Source organism: Dreissena polymorpha, chromosome 9 (genome assembly GCF_020536995.1).
Source record: "Dreissena polymorpha isolate Duluth1 chromosome 9, UMN_Dpol_1.0, whole genome shotgun sequence".
In the NCBI taxonomy this organism is placed as follows: Eukaryota; Metazoa; Mollusca; class Bivalvia; order Myida; family Dreissenidae; genus Dreissena; species Dreissena polymorpha.
In genome coordinates, this window is record NC_068363.1 from 8993229 (window position 1) to 9019072 (window position 25844).

At 34.7% G+C, this 25844-nt stretch overlaps 1 protein-coding gene across 2 annotated transcripts in view; it reads right to left on the reverse strand.

The window, feature by feature from the left end:
• LOC127846589 (clavesin-1-like) overlaps positions 1-25844 on the reverse strand; it is a 65783-nt gene that overhangs the window by 7522 nt on the left and 32417 nt on the right. The window contains exons 1-2 of one of the 2 annotated variants that reach the window (XM_052378026.1): positions 25449-25616; positions 3571-3730 (exon numbers count right to left, since the gene is read on the reverse strand). In XM_052378026.1, coding sequence (XP_052233986.1) covers positions 3571-3730; positions 25449-25469 — 181 coding nt within the window. In that variant the 5' untranslated portion in view covers positions 25470-25616. Of the gene's footprint in view, positions 1-3570; positions 3731-25448; positions 25617-25844 lie in introns of those variants that run through there. The other variant, XM_052378027.1, reaches the window with a different exon arrangement.

A 25844-nucleotide genomic window follows, 5' to 3' on the forward strand; every position in this document is an offset into this window, starting at 1 on the left:
ATATATATATATATATATATATATATATATATATATATATATATATATATATATATATATATATATACACCTGTCCTCATATACAGAAGTAAATATGCATGAAATACACATTAAATTACGATGAAATGTTTAAGAAACCATTTGCACTATCAATCAATTAGTAAAACAAATGTTCAAAAACAAAATAAATGGCAAGTTTAAGCTACTTGTTCACATATCATAGTGTTTTTTGAAACAATACCAAAAACTTTTTCCGCATAACGGAATTACAAACATTAAGTACTAAAACAAAAAACAATTCTTTACCCTTAACAGCTTCTTAATAATGGTGTAATCTATGCGCATTTGAGCGTATGAATGCAATCCATGTGTTGACAATTGTAACCGGTAATTACTCATACGCGTACTCGGTTTTAAGTATATTATTTATTCAGTGGTGTTATTTGGCTCTGCACTGTTGTTTCTTCTGTTTGATCTGCGACAAAAATGTGAAAAGTCCATTGAACAAGTAACTTTCATAAACAGTCATTAGCATTAGCAGGTTGCAGGATCACGTGACTTTGTGGGAACCGGTAAGGGGTGCTTTTTTCGAATAACTTTAAAACAATTTCTCTAGTGCATACAGACAAATTGTTATGCTGCTTATGGCAATGTGAAATACACCAAAATTACTGTATGTAATAAGCAAGTGTTCTTGTTCAAAAATTATATCTTTACTGCATTCATTTATACGGTTATGCTTCACGCAACGTGAAATTTTGTCACCTATTCAAGGATTAATTGTTATACCTCAAGATATCGGCACTAACTGCAAGAAAAAACTGTCTGTTATGCATTACAGATGTTTGCACATGAATTTCAATAACTTGAGATATTTGCAAATATAAAGCTCTTAACGGTGTGTTTACATTCTATCAACCCCGTGTGTAAATCCTGAAAACCCCGTTGATTCTGCACTCTGATTCGATATAAATTGTACATTTCTTGAATGAAACTTTAATGAGAAGAGATATATAACAGTAAATTTTTAGTGTTTTATGGGTAATTAAATCTGTATGCTTTCAATTACTGAGGTTGACATTTAATTTAGCAAAACTGTAAACTAAGCGGTGACAAACCCGTCCGGTTGTTTACATATAATTCGACGATATATGTCATATCAAGTCTACCACAAAATTTCATTTCTCTAGTTACAGCACTTCTGTACTGCTATTTAAAGTGATCCGCATTTAAATTAGTGTGAAGATTGGTGTGGGAAATAAACCATCGATTTAAGTTTGTATCTGTTATTAAAGTATCACGTGTCTCGTTAGTTATTTTTGTTTTCAATAAAATGGACTTTAGTCTGCAAACAGCGATCAACATTAGTTCAATGATTCAGATTCAACTACTTGAATGCACTTGATCGTTATATAATGAATTCAAGGCATGCGTATGATTTTAATTGCAGATTGAACGTTCGTTCACGTGTTGAATGTCTTAACCCATTTATGCATAGCGTCTAGAAAAAAGGCAATTGCAAACAGCGTAGACCCAGATGAGACGCCGCATGATGCGGCGTCTCATCAGGGTCTGCGCTGTTTGCTACAATGAATTTCTGTAAGAAATATTCTAAATATAGAAATAATATACTTGACATCCCTAATTTTGGAAATAAATTGATCCAATTAAGAAGGATGGGAGAGTACAATAGGCATAAATGGGTTAATCAAATCGTGTGTCACATTTTTATATGAATTGCAGTGCGAAGAACGATGAACATAAAACAATACATATGGGAAGATGTTTCTGTTCCACTTTTGACATCCTTATTGTACACAACGGAACGTGATGTAACGGAATATCCTAGACTTTAGCGTTGTAAATGTGTTCCTATTGGCATCGATTGATGTGCGCCTTACACACAGAGTAACAAATAAATATTCCTCGCACTATGCTATTTTGTTGATGGCTTTTGGATGAGCATCTTCGTTTCTTCTCTCTTCTTGAACAACTATCATTCATTGACATTGTATTTCATTTGAAAATATGATTTTAGATAGATTTAGCTGTTAAATAGTGTCTAACGTCGCTAGGCAACAAACGTGACCTTGCATGCGGCGTTGATTCTCAGCCTGTCTCATTTCCGGCCCATCTGTTTATTGCGTTGACAAGTTCTCAAGAATACGATTGCAATGTAAATTTAAGATACTGCTATTGGTTTGGCTAGTTTTATCTGATTTGATCACCAACGTTATAATATCGACTCCGCACTTGTAATCCAGTTACATGTATTATACATGTCAACCATTACAATGCACTTATTTTCAATAGAGGAGCAATGGGAATAGAGCACGGGGTTTAGTCCGTCCATTTCGCGTTGTTTAGAAAAAACAGTGAATATTATTTAAGCAAGTTTTTTTCGTCACTATATTAAAAGGGTTAAAAAAATAAAAATGTACAGTAATACTTGAGTGTGTTTATAGACGGCTTGTTAGGATTGATTATCAGACATAAATTTAATTAACCCTTTGCATGCTGGGAAATTTATCGTCTGCTAAACTGTCGTCCGCTGAATTTCTACAATTAGCATTTCTTCGAAAAAAAAAAAAAAATCAAAAAATACTATCAGAATAGCAAACAGATTGGATCCAGATGAGACGCCACGTTCTGTGGCGTCTCATCTGGATCCAAACTGTTTGCAAAGGCCTTCAAAATTCGTTCCCGCACTGAAAGAGTTAACACATTTCACATGGTCATTTGTTTATATTGAAATTGTGCATGTCTTGTGAGATGAAGCCATTGTATGAATTTACAATAATACCTAATACCTCGTTATGCTGTAGAAAATTTGAATTTTAAGTGAAAACAAAGACACACACATCCGGTCAGAAACTTGCTGACGGGCGGGTGGACGACAGAAATGCTGTCTCTTGTACCATCCATAAAATGATATACGGCTGGCCCACTATCGTGTGCTTATTATTTTTGGTAATGCGATCATAATGCGGAATTTCGCACATAACATATATATGTCATCCGTTTTTAGGATTTTAATAATATAGCATTGCTCCATGAGGGAAAATACATTGTTATGATGTAAGCATATGTTAAGTGATATTACCTTCTATATGCCCTTTTAAACAACTCACGTTTATGCGTTGTCAATCAATTGAGCCTTGTTCTGAGAAAACTGGGCTTAATGCATGTGCGTAAAGTTTCGTTCCAGATTAGCATGTGCAGTCCGCATAGGCTTATCAGGAGCGACACTTTCCGCCTAAACTTGATTTTCGGTAAAAAGGCATTTTCTTGAAATTAAAAATACCATAAAAGCGGAAAGTGTCGTCCCTGATTAGCCTGTGCGGACTTCACATGCTTATCTGGTACGGCACTTTACGCACATGCATTTTGCCCATTTTTTTCAGAACAAGACACCATTATCGATGCCGAGTGCGAGCAGAGAAAGCGTCCACACAAACTGAACTTAGTTAGGTTAAAAAGTTTTCCAAGTAAAACGATCAAATGAATAATAATAATTTAATTCAGAAAAAAAAACAGCCATGAACTCCTCCCGTTTCATGCGCAGCTCACCTGTGGGCGTTTTAAGCCACTTCTGCTGGGCAATCCACTCCCGGAAGGTGGCGAGTGCGCCCAGGCGCTCTTTGGGGTCCTCGTTGAGCTCCCGGCACGCCTTCTTGAGGCTCTCGTCGTCCAGGCCGCATTGGTATTCCTCGTCCGCCCCCAACATCGGCTGAAAACCGACAACAGGAACCAGCGATAAGTTAAAAGTGACACGCGTTTCTAGAAAGTTAAACTTTAAGGCTTATTAAGGAATTATTTATGTGGAATGTTAAGAAGACGAGGACGATTGCAAGAACTATAGAGCTTAATGATGTAACATCGCTTTGAAAGAAACAAGGTTGACTTGTGGACGACAATAACTTATCCGATAAGCTGGTGAACAATACATATACGTTGAAAAAGCAGACAAAACTGAAAATGAAGACACTAGATGACGCTGGTAATGCTGCTGCTACTGCTAATATGATGATGATGATGATGATGATGATGATGATGATGATAATGATGATGATGATGATGATGATGATAATGTGGATGATGATAATGATGATGATGATGATGATGATGATGATGATGATGATGATGATGATGATGCTACTTTTGTCGCCGATACGAAAATCGCTTGAAACAGTTTTGAGACTTGACGCAATTTGACTCATAATTGTGTAACAATGTTGTGATAAATATTCATATGACAGCCACTATAAAAATATTGACATTTCCCAAAATAATTAATAACTAACGTAAAAACAGCAATTCATAATCATGTTATATGATGAACTCTATTAACTTGATGGATCTTAACAAGCATAAACCATGTGCTGAGAGCTAGTGTCAGGTGTGCTCATTAAAATATACAATGATGTATCAGTCTTTCAGTTAATAACGAACACATTCAACATGCGAACACAAAATTCAACACTCATCTGAGAAGCTATAAAAACCAGAGGCATTTATACGTAGGACTCGATATTGTTCTTATTAAGTTATTATATATGCAGTTTGATTCTACTATTAGTGTGCGGAAAAAATAAATGTGTCGTGCTCTGTGAAAAAGAGGTTTAATGCATGTGCGTAAAGTGTCGTCCCAGATTAGCCTGTGCAGTCCACACAGGCTATTCAGGGATGACACTTAACGCTTTTATGATATTTTTCGTTTCAAGAAAGTCTCTTTTAACAAAATCAATTTTAGGCGGTAAGTGTCGTCCTTGATTAGCCTGTGCGGACTGCACAGGCTAATCTGGGACGATGCTTTACGCACATGCATTAAACTCTCTTTTCAAAAAGCGCGGCTCCAATAAGAGTGATACAAAAGTGTTTTGCATTTTACAAGCGTATGTTAAAGTATGCTATACTATTAATGCTGTAATATATGCATCAACAGATCGATGTCTTTTCCGCATGTTAAAACATTTACAACACGTAATATTTCAATAAGAATAATATAACCTTAATGTGTTTTTTATATTCCGTAGCTGAAAATAATTCCAGACACACTAAGATTCGTCTTCGAGTTGAAAACCTTGATCAAATATTTAGTTCCGTATAAACAATTGTTCTTATTAAAATGTCTTTATCCTCGTGCCCGATCTTTTCATCACATGTTTTTAAATAAGCAACGAAAATTTATATTTACGTTTATAGTTCGTAAAGTAACTTGACATGCCAATGCCTTCTCAGCAAAATAACGTAACGTAATTGGTCAGTGGTAATAAGTAGCCAATGAACACGCTCAAAAATTTATTTTACAAATGTTTAAAATAAAATTATTGATTTGTGTTATATTACACAAAAGGCGTAACATGGGATAAAATAGTGAACAACACACACTGCTATATTGCTTTGCATGCAAACAACACATCTCCAAAATTCACGTTACATCTCTCCGATAACACAATCCGGTACTATCAGCGAACTATTTTGATTCCCGGTAAATCAGTCAGTCCATATTCCTCGTGAATTGACCGTTACATCGGGTATGTTTTAACAACTGGATTACCACAAGTAGTGCAGAAATGATTTCTTTGATCAAGATTATTATACCTGACATTTGACGTCATAATTTAAACCGAGCTAACCTTTGTAAACTGCAAGTAATATTTGAGTGAAATTTGAGACCCATGTTATGGGTTTATCAAATCTTTTATCGGGGTAATAGTCCGGGGCGTGGACCTGAAAAGAAAGCGATAAATCTCCAATATGACAATACAAAATATTTTACCTAATGTACCGAAATTTGTCAAGGTCCATTTTTTGTAAAGTTAAACGCCGTAAGGGCACATTGATACTTAAGCTATTGAGTTTGGCTAAAAAACACTCAAATTTTACTTTAAAGCTGCTAGGTCATTCCACGGGTTAAAGTTGAATGTAAGCAGGACATACTGTCATGAATAATATGCGTGTGCAGAAAGACAACATGTATTATTTGTCGTGTGGTTGTCTTTTATTTTGCAAAATATACATAAATAAAAAAATACACCGCACACCACATAAAAACGTCTATGAGTGTACATACGACCTTTTATTTGAAGTATCATTACCGACACATATTTTTTAGTTTAATGGCCGTATCGATGTCTAATACGGAATATTAAAAATAAGTTTATATTGTGTTATGTAAGTATTAAATAAATGCTTGGGCACATCAATCTCGTTGCTTGAAACGCTCGCAAAAATAATTTTAACAACATTAACATGATACTGGTATACATTGTATATGTATGTATGAAACGTGTTTTAATACGTGTCTATGTGCAGAGGAAATTCTGACGATATATGGTTGTTACTGGTTGAGTCGTTGGTTCTGTTTGATTCGTGGGTATAGAAATCGCCTGAAATCTCGCGATAAAATGTTCGCACATGATGCAGTTCGTTACGGAAAAATGTTTTGACACGGTCACCATTTTTTCCGATCAAAAATGCGTCAAAAACAAGTAAATATTGTAATTCATCAGGTCGGTATGAAAATTCGAGGGGTAAGGGCCAGAACGTGATAAGTGCAGTTTTGAAGGAAATTCGGGTTTTGCAAAAGAAATATGTAATATTTACTGCCGCATCTTTTGCACTCAAAACCAGGCTTATATTCAGTCATTTAACATAATAATAGTATAGAACCCCCTTGCACTAAGTGTTATGGAGTATTTTTGTATTATGTCAGAACGTTATATATCCATTCCTGATAGAACCAGACTGTAGTAAATGCACTTTGTACAATATGGCTGGAAAAAAAATAAATGAAAATGAGACAGAAAGTAGGAACCAAAATGATATAAGTGCACTTGTATATAAATAGAAAAGAAAAATACAAGGATTTTTCAGAGGCATAATGTAATAAGTACACTTATGCCTGTTTAGATTAATATGTAAGGCAACACTTGCAGTGTGATTATGTTTCAAGTGCCTATACCTAATTAACTGATAAAACCTAAGTATCAAGTTAAACAATTAAACAAGATAGCAGATGTTTTGTCTTGTACCTGGAATGGAATGTGAACATAAAAACTTATGTTTTCATCAAGTAAGGAAGGCAATGTATTCAATGTTAGGTGAGTATTGATTTAGTTCTTCAATTATTTAGTAGTTTTTACTTCATTATTTTGTATAGTAAATTTACAAGTAAATCATGTTATTAGAGCCTATCATTTTCTTCGAAATGAATAGAATTTGTTATTACAGATTGATATTAAATTATTACATAATTATTAAAATATATTTGCAGAATGGAGCCTACAGAAGACTGGGAATCAATATCCAAAATGTTAGAAGATTTTAGTGATGAAAATAAAGATACTGATGAAAACATTGTGTTCATAGCAACAAAACTGCAAGATGAACTGGACAATAATTTAAATGATATACAAGAATCAGCAAATATTTTAGAAAAAGATAATAATACTGAAAAATCTGCAGAGAAAAACACTTATTCTGATGACAACGATAGTGATAATATTCCCTTAGCGGATTTAGTCAGACAAAGGCAGAGGCAATGTAAACGTTCTTTATTTAAAGGAGACAGTAGCTGTAGTGAAAGCGAATTAGACACAGATGATGATGTTGCTGATCCGACATATAGAATCACTAAAAAAGACATACATTCTTCTGACTCTGAAATGAATGAAGTTCAAAAACGTAAGAAGAAGAAAATAATTAAAAAAAGAAATCTATCAGAAGCAAGAAGAAAGATGCATGCTGAAAGATCTTACCACTTACCTAGTGGAAAGAATGTAGAACCTTCACCTCCAGGTTCAAAGGAAAAATTAAGAAACAAAGCATGGAAACGAATACCAACCAAACGTTCACGAACAAAACGCAATACGCCAGGTCGCCCAATGGCTTTCAGGCATATGCACCAAGCAATTCAAAAAGCAAAGCAAGAAAGTTCCAACCAACACAAAGCAAGACAACTTATAAGCGATATGCACAAGCGAAATATAGATGCCTTGTTAGCAAGCAATGGATTGAAAAGAGTAAGAATAGAGGGCGATGGAAATTGCCTGTTTAAAGCTGTTTGTGTTTCACCTTGTGACTTTGAATCACCAGAAATTCTTCGACAGAAACTATGTGATCATCTATCAGCAAAGTTAGATACATACATAGATTTTTTACCAAACAATACTTGTGCCAATAAAATGGATAAGTACATATCAAAAGTAAATTTCTTGCGAGAAGAAGGGCACTGGGACAACGACCTTGCAGATGCTTTGCCCCTAGCAATAGCGAATGTTTCTGGAAGAGTATTGAAAATTTACTATAGCAGGCGTGCTAATCCTATGTATAATCCAACATTGCATGCAGACACTGATGCGAATGACTGCATAAATCTGGCATTCATACAAGTGCCAGGCCTCGAACATTATGATGCTTGCACCAATGCAACTACACCCAAGAATGCTAACTATGACTTCACTGACACTGGAATACCAACGAACGAACACACAGAAACTGTTGATGTACAGACTATCACGCCAAGAAAGCAGGCAAAGTATAACAGTCCTGCAAAATTTACAGGGAAAAGAAAACGCAAGGCACAGCCAGAAAAAGTGGAAGAAAAATATTAGAAAGAAACGACGCATGCTTAGACTACAGTACACAAATACAAAAGGGAAGTCTGTTGAAGCAAAGCGGCTATTAGATGCTCGTTGCAACTGCAGATATAAATGTAGAAAAATCTTCACACATGAACAAAGAGATGCAGTTTTTCAAAACTACTGGAATATTGGATCCTACGAACGCCAAAAGGACTTTTTATGTTCCAATGTGAAGGAAAACACTCCTGAGAGAGTTCGTTCAAGTGCACAGAAGAGACGTGTGTGTTAAAGAAGCTTCTTTCTTGACAATAAGCGAGTCTGTAAAGATTTTTTTTCTTAGAACGTTAAATATTGGCAATAGGGTGGTAGAAACGGCTTTGAAGTCCTCATCCACTGGAATATTTGCTGCGTTTGACAAAAGAGGGAAACATACACCACACAATAAGACCACAGAAGCAGTGATTAACCAGGTTAGACAGCATATTGAATCTTTCCCTACAGTTGAGGCCCACTATACAAGGCAAGACACAAGGAGAAAATTTCTTGGAAGTGATCTTAATATCACACAGATGTATAGGTTATATAAAGAGAAGTGTGTAGCAGAGAAAAAAGAAAGCTGTCAGTGCCTCAAAGTACAGAACAGTATTCTGTGAGGAATATAATTATTCATTTCATGTACCTAAAAAAGATAAATGTCAAACATGTGTCGTATTCCACCAGAAAGAGACAGATGGTGAATTAACAGAAACCATCAAACAGGACTACGAAGAGCACATTAAAAGAAAGTTAAAAGCAAGAGCTGATAAAGAAAACGACAAAACTAAAGCCAAAGAAGATAAATGACTTGGAAGCCGTGTTACCAGTACCGTGTTCCCTTGTCAGCCAAGTCTACTATAAGCGGATACTAAGTTGTTTCAATTTGTCGTTCTATTCTTTGGCAGATGCAAGTGTGACTTGCTACCTGTGGAATGAAACCGAAGGCAACAGGGGATCGTGTGAGATAGGAACTTGCATACAGACTTACATACAGTCATTGCCAGTGACAACAAAACATCTGGTCCTTTACTCAGATTGTTGTTCAGGACAGAATCGAAACAGGTTCATTGCATCAGCTTTGCTACAAGCCATCAGTAAAAGTCCTAGTTTAGAAACAATCGATCAAAAATTTCTAGAAACAGGACACACTCAGATGGAGAGTGATTCGGTGAATGCAGCAGTAGAAAATGCTAAGAGGCGTACTTCAGTCTTTGTTCCAAGCGAATGGGACACAATCGTTAGATTGGCTCGGAAGAAAAAACCGTATACAGTAGTGCCTATGAAACACTATGACTTCCATGATTTAAAGTGTCTGGCAAAGTCTGTATTTCCACAAAATATCATTGATCTTGAAGGAAGAAGAATTCAATGGATGAAAGTTAAGTGGCTCCAGTTTCGAAAAGCAGACATAAGCACTATTTATGTCAAGCATGACTTTGACGAGGAATTCCAGTGCATAAAAATCAAACAGTCGCGAAAAGGTATTTCTCTCAGTTCAAAGCTACCACGACTGTATACTGAGAAACTGCCAATAGCAACTGCTAAAAAGAAAGATTTAATTTCTTTGTGTAGAAATGGAACAATACCCTCGGAGTATCACAAATACTACGAAGACATACCAGATGACAAAAATGTGAGAGACTGCTTACCAGATCCTGACGCACTGGAAAGTGATAAAGACTACGACCCAGAGTAAGGATCAGCTTGATTGAGTTTTGTTACAATACATGCATAGGTGTGTTGTATTCAGCGGACAGTTGAAATCAGTAAACAGTTAAATTGGTACAAAAGAAACAGTAAAATGTATAGTGACAGAGGTCTCTTCATAAACAATATTTACAGAGAGGACTATATGAAAGTTTTGTTTGACAAAAAATGTTACTTGTGACATTTTTAGTGTTTACCCAGTATACAATTCAGTGAAATTCTTATTCTTAGTACACTTAAACCATTTTCTATAGCATGCACATGTGCAAAGTGTTTTCTGCTAGTTTTCAGTAAGTGCACTTAAAACTATATAAACACAGATAATCAGTCATAAGTTCAGGTACATTTGTAAACAAGTGCACTTAGTGCGTTTATACACTAAATTGCTCGACAGACTAGTTTCATGCCAATAAGATATAAGTACATTTTTCTTAAAACACCATTTTGTATTTAACCCTGCTTATTCTAAATTTTAGTGTATTATCTTATGAGTATTTGCTAGTATATAATCAATGTATCATATACCTATCTTATTTCAAATAAAATATATTATTACTCAAAACCTTATTTTTGATTTTCCCAAAAGTGTGAAAAGTGCACTTATCACGTTCTGGCCCTTACCCCTCGAAATATTTCCCCATTTATGTATTGTTCATATATTGTTTCAAAGTAACACAAAATCGTTTATTTAGAAGTATTTACCATGCTACATCGTCTGTTGACATTTTTTCACAAGAAATTAACATGTCCTGCAAGGTCAGTTTAAAGGCTATTTATAGTATGCAAATCTTGAAATTCTGGCAGCCAATCAGAACCCACGAATTAACCGGAAGCTTATTTTCATGATGGTAGTTTGACACTATCAACACAGTCGATTATTTTAATGATAAAAGACGATAAACATTTGGAAAAAAGCAACAAATCTTAAAGAAGAAAGGTTAATTATTACTTTCATAATGATTCATGGTCATATATTTATAAAATATTTGAGATGCAACATCTTTATTAAAATTACCCACGACTTAACCGGCATATAGCATACCCCTTTAAGTTCATTTTCAAATTCAGTATAATCACTTGAAAAAACGTTTTTTGTGTGTTATAAATACGATTATCTGATATAAATATTCTTCACAATGTATACATTACATCATTTAAATGAATATGATAAAACAAGTATTTTGAGAACAAATTGGTTTTAAAGAGTTTGAATGAGCATTACGACTTGTGGATGCCAGTTTGTCATTGAATAGGAATAATTCGGGTCAACGTGACCTGTTTGAATGATTGTTGGGAAAACGTCACTGAAGAAATCAACGTGAAATAATGTATTGAAACCGACGTTAATGGTTGTTCAGTGCAACACAAACATTATTAGAAACAGAGCAATAACCATTATAGGGATTAATGTGAATGTTCAGGTCAAATGCTGAGGTAATAAAACTTAAGCCCAATGTTTATACAACTCAATCTTATTTTGTTGCATTTAATTGAACAGATGTCTCAAACCACAAGAGTCATTAGCACCATTAACAACAAAGCGCATTATTCATGTTGTTCACAATTATGTAATCTAAATACCGCATGTGCATAATTCTATTTTTTATTTTTTTTAATTGAAAGTGCTTTGTAAACGGCCTTTTTTTCCAATATCCATCATCATCAGTTAAAACTAAACGGAAGTTGGAGAACAGTACACAAGCACATAAAACAAAACAAAATTGATTTGTTCTTGCAGAGAATGCAAAAAAAACTTAATGATAAAAGATTGCAAAAGTGATTGACAAATTTATCAGGCGCATTGGCTAACTAAATAGGTAACAGTGAACATGCATTTACTAAATTTACTCTTATTTTGATTTCCACGTGTAAATTAACATGTATTCTCAGTTCGTTTTATTTGAATCAAAGGAAACTACAGCCTTTAACGTGTAACATTGATAAACGTTCTGTATACAGTCATTCAAAAAATAATTCCTCACATAACTTTCAATGCTAAGACAGTGTTATAATTAATTTACGTTTTCTTAAAAAATCTTTTTATTTCTAGTTCTAACAAACCAACTCCAACTTATAATGCGCTGTAAAACAGCCATAGTCATATGCAGAAAAGACACGACTATATTTCTTCGAATAATGTCTTCCCATTTAACTAGCTCGTACTTTCAATTCATCTCCAGTGCGGTCATTGATCAATCAAAATATCGGAATGCAACACTTTGTTTCCTTCGTGAATAGACGTATTGTTATATTACAGTCGCTTAGTGTGTCAATATGATCGCCGTGCATGGTAATACATACTGAAATTTCTAGAACACATTATTATAACTTAGACGTAGATACAAAATTATATGAAGAGGAATTAAATCGCAATCAGAACTCTTGACGTTATGATAATCTCAATTATATCAGTTTCTTAACAATAATTAAAGTTATGCATGGCTTATCATACATTTTATTTAACTTATTCGTAGAATCATTGACTTTGATTTTATTCGTTTGATTATTTGTGATAATAATTTATTTGAATTTAAAGGCCTTTTCGCTAAACCATGCGACCTCTTGACCTTGCATCTTGTTATTATTAAAGGGGCCTTTTTACGTTTGGGTAAATTGACAAAATTAAAAAAGATTCGTAAATTTTCGGTTTAGTTATGATATTTGTGAGGAAATAGTAATACTGAACATTTACCATGCTCTAAAATATCCATTATATGCATCTTTTGACGATTTGAAAACCTGAAAATTATGAAACGTTGCAACGCGAAACGATTGAATCATTTGGAAAGTTCTGTTGTTGTCGTTATATTTTGGGAAACTACGGGAATTGCTTATATAGGTTAAAAATACTTTCTGTCATAGCATGAGCACGGGTGGTCGAGTTGTCTAAGCGAGAGACTTTTTACTCCAGGACTCCAGGGGTCAGTGGTTCGAGCCCTGTTGAGGGTTACTTTTTCATTTTTTTTCTATTGTATTCTTGTTTTGTTTTTTACTGGAGATTTTTAGGTCCAATGTTTACAGTCATCAATATAAAGCATTTAATGTCAAGCTTCAATACATGCTAAAATATGTGAAAAGGCCCCTTTAATGGGAAAATCTAACACCAGACATCCGGCGACGTTTTTTTCCCACTTAGTGATATAAAGTAAATTAGTTAACCAATGTTTTGAAAATTGAAAATCGTACATGAAATGTTATCTTCAGTGTATGATTGATTTTTACTGGTATTGATGGAGATTGTACAATGTTTCAAGGTGAAAGTCATTCTGTTTGCATCTTTAGCTTCATTTATTCACGACGCTACGTTCATGTGTGAAGTACATCAAATGGTTGTTGATTAAAACATCACTCACCACAACGCAGTTCTAACACAGAGGATTAATTAATTTCGTCCTGTTATTATATAGAATAAATCTGAATTCAAACAAAATAACGTCGACTGATCGCGTCTTTGCTCTCAGACGTAAAGAGTACCGGTAAGTACAAAAGGTTCACAAACGGCCCAGTGCACCTAAGACACTCCTTTAACTCTTTGCATGCTTGGAAATTTGTCGTCTGCTAAAATGTCGTCTGCTGAATTTCTAAAATAAGCATTTTCTTCAATTTTTTTTCTCCAAAGAATACTATCAGAATAGCAAACAGTTTTGATCCAGATGAGACGCCACGTTCTGTGGTGTCTCATCTGGATCCAAACTGTTTGCAAAGGCCTTCAAAATTTGGTTCCAGCACTGAAAGAGTTAATCTTGTACGAAAAAAAAACAACATAAAGCAACAGAATATACAGCAACACCTAAGTCAATACACTTTGAATTGCCCGGCACGCTGGAAAGATAACAGAGACGAACAATTTTGAACGGACGAAAAAATGATCAACTACGGGGGCAAAACTTTATTTTCACGAAATATTGACTGCGCGGTTTCCATGGTTCCTATACACGTGTATTAAACTATTTTGCCGATATATCAGTGAAGTTGATTGAACATTTTTCATATATATTTTAGGTTATCACACTATGAGACAAATGGTTAAATTTTACTGAAAAGAGCTATTGTTTAAGAAAAGCTTGAACTGTACCATGCATGGTGGATATGTCAATGACCTTGAGTCGCATCGTGCGAAAATGGGTCTTATGCAGAACGCGGGTAAGTTGATAAGTTCCGAATGATACAATGCACACACGTTGGTCGTTTGATCTTGAAGTATTTTTTTTGGAGTGTCGATTAATTAGAGTAGAAAAGTATTGGTTAATTAATGTGCATGCAATTCATTTTAAAGATGTAGCTTCAACAATAACAGTCAATAAATACCGCGCTGAACTGCTTATTTTTTGTAAACTCGATTTTGTAGATAAGTAAGCTGTTGTTTGTAATGTTAATTAATCGCAATAACGTATACAAAATGATGTTAGATGCCTTATAGTAACGTCCATAAAACGATCTATAAATTGCAAAGAATGTAAAGTACAAACAGCACAGTGTCACCTTATATCTGTCAACATCTCGTAGCGCGTAGTGATTTACCAAAAACAAACACACCAAAATATGCTAGCATTAACAGCCGTTAAAATTTAGATATAGTGAAATGTATGTTAGAATAGAATACGAATACGTTTATTTATCGAGACTTAGAAAACCTAAAACTAGCGTCGAACAAATAAACTTACCTGCATTAAAAAATCTATATAAATATGTCATAGTTAAAATAATAAAAAAACAAGCGCTAAAACGATATGCCCCAATAGAAATGGTTTGTTAAATTAAATATGTATATGCACTAAAATAGCGTGTTTTGTTCATATTAAACCATTTTAAAGTTAATAACACGTTTTCTCGCTCAAGCGTGCCAACGGAACATCCGGTGGTCTTAAGCTTGGCACACGATTAGGGGCTCTGGGGAACTAGAACACGTCCATGGTTTTGATCCTTCGCCTTAGTTAGCGCAACTTGGTCATATTCCCCTTATTCAGTCTCGAAAAAAGAAACTGGGTTGTATTTACAACAATAATTAGGAATGTATTGCAATAAATAGTTTAATTAAGTACCCGACATGCATGTACAACAATTGTCATTGACGTTAACATTTGGTTCATTCAAATTTATTTTTAACTATGAACAAGAGATGTGTTTGTCAGAAACACAATGCCCCTTAATGCGCCGCTTTGAATTATTTATAATTATATTTTTACCTTTGACCTTGAAGGATGACCTCGACCTTTCACCACTCAAAATGTGCAGGTCCATGAGATACACATGCATGTCAAATATCAATATGCTATCATCAATATTGCAAAAGTAATGACCAAGGTTAACGTTTTGGGACACATACAATGACAGACAGACGCATACAATGACAGACAGGCCAAAAACAATTTACCCCCGATCATTCGATCCGGGGGCATGAACAGCCTATTCGTTAATCTGTTTGAATGGGCAATACGGAACTGATTCCCCTTTTCCTTATTCAGCCACAAAAAATGTTAGAGTATAAATAAATGGGGAAAAAGGAAAATAAAATGTTCTATATTTTTATTTTATAAATAAATGATAATTCCTTGGGTTTAATGTGTGGTTGATTTTTAGTATTCGAAGTAGAAAATGTCATTTAGGTTTGAGCAAGAAACCCTTTTTGATTGCCATTTACCGTAATACATTAAAATAACGTAATCGAGTTACTTGACACTTAATTTAACATATAAAGTAAATGTTTCTTTAATATCAATTTGGTACCATTTTGGTTATTTGCTGTCAAAAACAACAGTTGCTTATTTGGTTTTAATAAAGAATATGGCATTAATACCTTTTTCCCTTTTCGTAAATTAATTCACATTTAATTTCATGTTTGGATTTTTTAAAGAATTGTAAACAAATGTTATTTTCATAAAAAAACTTACATTACATATTTTAAACTTGAATAAGAAATGATGTTATGTTCTTGTTCCCGTATTGAAATACACATGTACGGAAAAAGGGACTGGGCTCAAGGAACCAACTTACTCCTCATGATTATGAAACGTATTAAGTTGGACCTCAACAGTTTAATAGCAACATAAGCTTGTAGGTTACACCATTAGACCAGATGCTGAACAAACATGATTTACTATGTGATATCCGCAAACGAGTGGGTGTAAGTGATTCGTGCAGAAAAAAGTTTGCTAATCGCTTAATTATACTTTAAAGGCATTCTGAAAGGGCGTGAGTGATATGTTTTAAAATGCATACTTAACACACTTTACAACAAGTCTAATATGTAACAAACAGCCATTTATAATACTTCATTTACGCAAATGTATTTTGTTATATACATTACAACATTTTAAACGAATGTTTATTGCGTCCTTAAAGTCATTAACAATTCTTTACAATAATTGAGATAAATATGTGTCAATGTCGACCGAGATGACAAACAGTATCTTATGAATATTTATGTTTATTTTAACCCATTTATGCATAGGGTCTAGAAAAAGGACCTGGCAAACATAGAAATAAATATACTAGACATCCCTAATTTTGAAAATAAATTGATCCAATTTAGAAGGATAGGAGAGTTCACAAGGCATAAGTGGGTTAATATTAGCGAGCGTCGTGCGAGAATGGGCCTCTGAATTGTGTAGCCTCAGAAATGCCTCTTCATCCATATTCTCTGGCTAGGAGTCTTAACGCCTTCTACCGAAACCATGAACCTTGCGTGACTATATAGCGTACAATCCAGTTAGTGTGAACCTGTTTATTTTAGCTCGATTGCATAGAAAGCCTGAGGCTTATTTGAAACGCTTTCGAGTCCGTTTCCTGGGACTAGAACCAGTACTTGGTGTCTATGGGGAAATCTACTAAAGAACGCTTCAATAGAGGGGATCGAACCCGTGTCCCCCCCCCCCGATCGCTAGGCGGACACACTATCCACAACACCAATGCCACTCTTAAATTCATCCAGTTCATGACCAGGATAGGCAGGCCGGCATAAATACCATTTTGGAAATACGCGATTCGAACAAGAAAGAAACTTTTAACATAATCCGCGGATGATTTTTATGAGAAAAGTGAGTAATTGAGTATACAGAATGCACCTCGCACGCACGTACGGACGGACGGACGGACGGAATGGTGTCTACCATTTCTATATACAAACGCCTTTGGGCGGAGCGGACAAGTATTGCATCAATCCATACACATAACAAAGAGCAAGAGCATCTAATGTTATAACGTATATAATTAAAAGCTTGTTAATAATAGCATGAGTATATTTCATGTAAGGGTTATAAAAACACCATATGGCTGCCAATGTTTTGACACTGTCTAGTCAGATATGTTATACAATATTTTATCAAGAACGTCCGAAGCAAGACAATATTTGGTCATTACAATTCAGTGATGCATTTTTTTCTAATCTTGTTGTCTTCCTTTGCGGAGTCTTGATCGCACCCAACATATAGAATATATACGAAATATCAACATAATGGATCAGTTAACCCATACTTCTCTACCAGGCAGCAATCTGTCCTTTTACGAGTCTTAGAAAAAGAAAATATTTCCTTAATGTCGATTTTAAATGCATAGTGCCACATGACCGTGCAAACTGAAAAGATTTTGCAAAATTGAAACGCCTATTGGCTTTTCATACACAACATACTTTGACTTCCAATTAACGTTCAGTAATACACAAGACCCCAATTATATGGCAATTAAATATACCCAACCACGGGCGTGGAATTTAATTCAATGTTAGGCCGAGGTTCCGATAGCTCGCTGTTTGTCATCGACTTAGGAGCAATAAGGGTATCAAGGGTTAGCAAGTTCTGTTATTTTTTATAAGAACTAAACACATGAGCATTTTCATTCGCAGTATTGGTAATAGTAGCAGCAGGAGCAGCAGTAGCAGAAGTTAATGTATTTTGTTTAACAATAACAACAACAAACTTGAATAACTGCTTTTACTACATAGACTAATCAGAATTCAGTTATTTATCAATTGAACATAAAGTGTTCGCGTGTTATCGTTCATTGATACCGTAAAAGTCTAAACTAAGTACTTCCTTGTCTAGCTTCGAAACCATGAATTATTTATATTATTTTTATCAAAAAGACAACATATTGGATGATAAACTCACTCCTTCACAGAGATACTACATGACCAAAACGCCAAAAAACAGTATAATTTCGACGCCTCAAAAATATTTAGTGTGTCTAAGCGTTTATGCTCAGGTACAAAAGTAACCTAAAGTGGAAACGTTAAAATATCCTTAAGCGGTTTTCATGATGATTTTGCGACCTCACATTTGGTGCAGAACTAATGACGAAACACGTAATTGTTATCAAAATCTAACCTTTAAGTATAATCTGTAATTGTTTTAAAATAAAGCAAGTAATCGCGATAGTGACAAGAGACAATGCGGAAATACTCTTCCTCCTGAATACACGGACGGAAAGGTGAGTAAGTCGAATAATTGAGCACACATTTCTGAATGACAGGTGTGTAGGAGTGTTCCTTTATTAAAGGGATCTTTTCACGCTTTGGTAAATTGACAAAATTGAAAAAAGTTGTTTCAGATTCGCAAATTTTCGTTTTAGTTATGATATTTGTGAGGAAACAGTAATACTGAACATTTACCATGGTCTAATATAGCCATTATATGCATCTTTTGACGATTTTAAAACCTAAAAATTATAAAGCGTTGCAACGCGAAACGATTGAATAATTTGGAGAGTTCTGTTTTTGTCGTTAAATTTTGTGAAACTACGAAGATTGCTTATATAAGGTATAAAATACGTCAAATAAGTGTACTCGGCGGAATAGCTCAGTAGGCTAAAGCGTTTTTACTTCAGGACTCTGGCAGGACTCCAGGGGTCACTGGTTCGAAACCTGGTCCGGGCAATGTTCTTTTCCTTTTTTTAATTTTATTCTTGATTTTTTACTGGAGCTTTTACAATCCAATGTTTACATTTATCGATATAAAGCATTTAATGAATAAGTTAAAAAAAATGCCAAAATCTGTGAAAAGGCACCTTTAAATATACATCGTAAACTGATAAGTGGAACGACAATGACTTCGCGCCTTTTTAAGTACGTCTGACATTTGAATAAGATTTACGGTTCATTTCAAAGAAAGCTTGATTATTGATTGACGGGCAAAGCACGTTTATTTTGGCATTGATGTCATATCAATTATATTTATATAATAATGCAGCAGTTTGTAACCACAGAAACAAGAAGAAAAACAACAAAACAACGCACAAAGCAATATTGATCTGCCTCTCTTAGTTAAGGCCGGTACCAAATATTGGTAAGAGTTTATTTTATGTCTTTATTTAGTATTAGTTCGGAAAAACGAATGAAAACGTTAATTTTGGTCCTTTCTTCAAATCTAAAATTTTGTAAATTTACTAGTTTGTGTAATGTATATAATGTATGTAATGTATATAACAAATTAAAAATCCTGATAATATTGCTAGAAGTTGATTGAAGTCAATTACTTTGTATGTCGTTTACAGTACTGATATTTTACCACCAAACTGAACTGATTAAAAAACAAAGTCTCAACCTTAAAAGAACAAACGCTTGTATTTCTATTTTTTACGTGATAGGCCCTGTTTTACATCTTCGCGATCAACGTTATTTTTTTTTCAAAGAGATATATCGATCTGTGATCAAGAACCAGTGCCCCAGATAAGCTGCGTATCTGCGTCTTTCACCCTATTAAAATGTTTAAAAACACAAAGATATACAATATCGTGCGTATTGAAAACGCAACCAATTTGACTTTTACGCAAATTCCTAAAATTCGATGCGTACGTATATCCTCTTTGCAATTATTATCGTAATGCGATGTCGCTTTTATTCAGCAAGCGTCTTCTTGAAGGAGCAGGAAACATTCAAAGTTATTCAAACGCTCTGCGGACTAGATTTTATAGTTAATTACAGCATCTGACCAAATTATTTACGACAAACATGCGTTTTCAATCTGATTTAATCCGTCGCTCATTGTGCATGTATTTGTAAAGCGTCTGTCCTTTCAGTTTCTATAACGATACAAAATAATAATGTCTAAGAGAGGCCGAAAGACGTCCGCGATTGTTGCGCCAAAATATAAATCGATTGCAAACTTTTTTAACAAAGAAAGCAAGTGCAATTAAGTGACAAATCATTCGTGTTATCAAATTTTTAAGTTTAAAGGTTATATTATGGACAGTTTCAAGAATTAAAGATGTTATGAAACATCAGTTTATTAAAATTAATTATAATAGTTTACAGTTTTATTGAATCAATACAAGTTAGCTTCAATAAAAGTAATCTGAATCAGAATGGATACGTTGAAGTGACCAAGATTGGCTTTTATTAAACGGGCAAAGCAGCAATGATTTTAAGGTATGAATTTTTATAACTCATTTCACCCTATTTCAAGACCGAAATCACCCTATTTTTTAAAATCAATGGGTAAAAACCCTATTTCCCAAATAATTATCTGGGGCACTGAAGAACGGAAACAATAAATACCAAAAAACACTGGCGGACTTTATAAATTGTACTACTGCCTCTGTGACGTCAATTCAACCCACATAATGATCTATATTATCTTTTATATTATCGGCGTGATCTTTCATAAGCTGTTTGTATCCACTGTAAATACATTGTCAACAAGTCTAGAACAACCATAGTCGGTCTTAACCGCATTGCCGCCGTTGATAGTTGGAAGATTAGCCTTGATGATGAGAATTATTGAGTGCAAAAATAATATATCAAACTGATCACACCATTTGGTGTAATACGAGTTTGTTTTAACGTGTCACATAATCTTTATATGTGTCGCGTAATCTGTGTTATGAGTTCGCATATTCTGTTTTAGGTGTCAATTATCTGTTAGTGGTTGCTATGAAATGACCTTCTGACACGGAAAAAAACTTCAATTGATGATCAAATCAAAAAACTACAAACATAACCCAAGACATTTGGCAATTCAAAGAAACCAGGTTTTCAATGTTTGAGTTTGTAATCTAGTTTCAATAATTGTGCAATATAAAGCTAGAACACAGTTTAAGTGCAATACCTCCATCATAATTAAAATTATTTACCGAACAACTTTTGAAAAATATATTTTAATAAAATAAAGAACTGACAGGCTACTTTTGTCATTAAAAGCTTCATCTACATATAAGCTGTGCAATAACGCAATCCAAGCGTAAGTCACTTACTACTTAAGTCACATTGAATGTGACCTGTACCCGACTCGCATAAAACACAATCATTAACGAGGTCTCCTTGCATGCTTGCTATATCAAATGTGTCGTGTTCTGAGAAAACTGGGCATAATGCATGTGCGTAAAGTGTCGTCCCAGATTAGCCTGTGCAGTACGCACAGGCTAATCAGGGACGACACTTTCCGCTTTTATGGTATTTTAAATTTCAAGAAAGTCCCTCCTTACCGAAAATCAAGTTTAGGCGGAAAGTGTCGTCCCTGATTAGCCTGTGCGCACTGCACAGGCTAATCTGGGACGACATTTCACGCACATGCATTATGCCCAGTTTTCTCAGAACGCGTCTCAATGCTTCATCAAGATTGGTTCTTGTAAACTTAAGTTATTGACAGAAACCTATATATATATTGTTTTCTATTTCTTGTTACAGTTACACTGACCTTGACCCAACCAGCTGTAAAACTAATCTTAACCTATTTATGCCAAGTGGACTCTCCCATCCTTCTAAATTGGATCTATTTTTTTATCAAAATAAGGGTATCTAGTATATTTATTCCTATATTTAGAATATTTCTTACAGAAATTCCTTTAAGCAAACAGCGCTAACACTGATGAGACGCCGCATCATGCTGCGTCTCATCTGGGTCTACGCTGTTTGCCAAGGCCTTTTTTCTAGACGCTAGGCATAAATGGGTTAAGCTATCTAAATCAAAGACCTAAAGCAATATTTCCATCCAAATTCAAGTTAAAGAGTTGAAACTATTTTTAGAAAAGAGTACATTCAAATTGACCCAATATGTCAAACATAAATTATCAAACTTGATCTCTATGCAAGATTTATTTTTGTATCCAAAATTTCATCATGATTGTTCATTAAAAACTTAAGTTTTTTTACTGGAAACCTGTTTGCTGCTTTGTATAGTTTTAGCTTGACCCTATTGTCTTTAATGCAATCACTAGCTTTGTTTACAAGTGGGGCACCTACACCCGTAGCTGCAAGAATGTGTGCAATATCTCCATCGAAACTTGCGCGGAGACAGTTTTTCTTTTTTTTTTGTAACAGCGACCTTAACCCCACACGCCCGAAATTCAATACCATATCACCCTGAAATTGCTATATCGTAAGTGCCATCAATATTGGTGAATAGACACTGTAATTGTAAACACGAAACCACATGTTTGACGCCGATCGCCCGCATACCCAGTCACCCGCTTGCCCCATTCGCTCAATATCAGCAACAATGATTTAAAACTTTGTTGAAATTCTGGTAAATAAAACATAGCGTTTAAATCCTTTTTTACGAGTGTTTAATCTTACGTATGCGTAAAAATATAAGCAAAAAAAACACAAGAATGTGTATATTATTATGATGTCCACCATAATACTTGTAAGTGTGATATAATTAAAGTTAGTCAAATGACATTATCGGATCGTTGAAAGATGAGTTTTTCTACCCGAATTAGGGACGTAGTAACGTCATAATGCTTGGTTTTCAACATAGTATCACGGAGGTAATCAGTAAAAACAAGATATGTTTGTGAAACATTTTTCCCCCATATATTTGACCCTTGACATTGAAGGATAACCTTGACTTTTCACCACTCAAAATGTGCAGCTTCACGAGAAACACACGCATGCCAAATATCAAGTTGCTATCTTCAATATTGCAAAAGTTATGGCCAATGTTACAGTTTGACGCAAAGAAACAAACAAACCAACAGACAGGGCAAATACAATATGTCCCCAAGTATAGACTGGGGGACATAAAAAGTCATGAATGGCGTTTGTATGGAAACGAAAACCACAATGTTTGCCATTTCATTGTTGTGCTGGAGCAAAAGTCTTCAGTACGCACATGTAGATATTTATCACCGAGTAACCCGCATAATAGCCGCCTATCGCCTTCGTATATTACGTTGATAACTTTAAGAGAGGCTTGCACCTGTTCAACCAACGTGCATGCGGCGCACTTACACCAGCCATGTCAACGATGTTTGCACAGTTCAACAGATACCACACTATGCTCGACAATTGTAAATCATCGAACGATATTGTATCATAAACGTGCCACAATAGATAATGCAATTGTGTGCGATAAGCGAAAAAAAAGGCAAACATTCTGACATGTTCGACACTCCTAATACTAGTTTAACGTAATAATATGATGAAGATATCATTTAAAATTAAGCCTACATGATTTTGTTTTCATGTTATGACAGACTCCGACCACTTAATATGCTCTGCACACGAAATTGCTGCTTTCATCAGCACGCACATGTAGTAAGGTGAACGTTTTACAGCGGTTTAGCCTGTGTACCAAATATATGACGTTATTAACTGACCGGCGTTCAATAACCGAGATACTGTATTAATGAGATATGAACAAAATCAACAACCACAAAGTGCCAGTTTAGTAGCATTGATTTTGGTATATACTTCACTAGTCATTTAAGCAATCGCGAACAAAATCAAAGACGCTTACTCCCACTTCCAGTGTATTCTTTTAAATGCACACATTGTAAAACACGGTAAATTAAGTATTAAAGCAACCTCCCCACATCGCTCTTCCCCTTGTTGAGTTGGATTCAATTCAGCACAGTAGGAGAGACCACCGTAAGGGGTACGTGCCTAAGACGGTCAGTTAACAATGGAAGCTTTTATTTAATGGATAGGAAAGAAAACAACTCCCCAGTTGGCACGGAACTAGTTAGGAGTGGATCCGTTTTCAACACTGCGAACATTGCGCACTGGCACGCTGGTTGTATATTAAATTTAACGGTTATGAGCGCAAGCACACACAGATGGTCATAAATAAGTTTACAAGGGGCCAAACAATTCCATTTAATTGCCTTTTTGCAACGTATATTACAAGCGCTGTAATATGAATGGTGAATTCCCGTTGAATGACACGAGAAGGGCCTCACGTGGATTGACCTACGTTTACTACGGAGACGGTTAACCACAGTGAACCACGCATAAATCTTGACAAATCTGGTCTTACAATAATGACTTCACTAAATACCCATGCAACAAATGTCGACAAACAATTCTTACCCTGAACGACACCAAATTGAAACTGAATGATACGAATTGCAAAACAAACGAACATGCAAGAGGACACTCAGAGTAACATCTTAATCTCAAATTTTTCACCAATGAAAACGAATTCCTAGCATTTGCATTTGTCAATATTTTGATTTGAGACAAGTTTTAGACGCGTAGTACCGAGGTACCGAGGTCCTGAGTACAATTGCCAGGTAGAACATAATCCAAGTGAAGTCGATAAACAAATGTTCCACACAAGAATTTAAGCATATGATGTTGATCATAGGGTGTTACAGAATGCTAGTATTATACGTTTGATAAAACAATTAACATTTTCAAACATGTGTCCTTTTCAAAATGCCACATATATAAAATGCGTACTTCAGTCGTTGTGTATTGTCCTCGTTACTATTTCTTAATTTACTGTATTATTCTCCATCTTGCAGTCATTAGGGGCATAAAAACTACATTTTGTATTATTTATATAATTATTTCGCATTACTCGTTTTACAATTGAAACAGATTTCGCCGGGTGGCTTTCAAAAAAATACGGATTTGAATGGTTAAATAAAAATATTTATGATTTATTTCAAGTTAAATATGTCCAATTACTGAGTGCATTTAATTGATTAATCACAATGATGAGAAGATATCACCCCAAATCACAGATCGCTCACAAAATATAAGAAGTTTACAATGTTAAGGGTGATAAATTATATGCGCCCCGAAAATTAATTTATAAAAAATAGATGATGTGATACAATGCAATAAAGAATGCAAATACATTGTAAATTTGAATCAACCATACAATTTAAAAACAAGATCGAATTCCTTATAATTCATATCTATTTAATATTCATTTAAATGATATAAATTGCACTTACGACTGCTTTCCATGTATCCATTAAACTTGACTTCCACTTTCACACAAATTTAATACAAATAAATCCCATACATAATAAAGTATTTTTGGCAAAGCTGATAATCATTATCTAATTGAGTATTTATTGCCTTCACTGCATAAATTATTAACATACACTCAAGTCACATATATCGGAATTATATACCTAACATCTACGAAATCCCTGCTATAATTATCTTAACGGTTACTTTCTTTGCGGTTACTTCGCATTCATATTAAAATTGTAAGACTGCGGTTTCGAATACAACGTCTAGGATATATCTCTCCAATCATCACGTTAAAACAAAGCTATTGAGTTGAACGAAAGAACAATCGCCCAACTTCACGTCTCTCACTTTAGCCCAACCATTATTAGCTC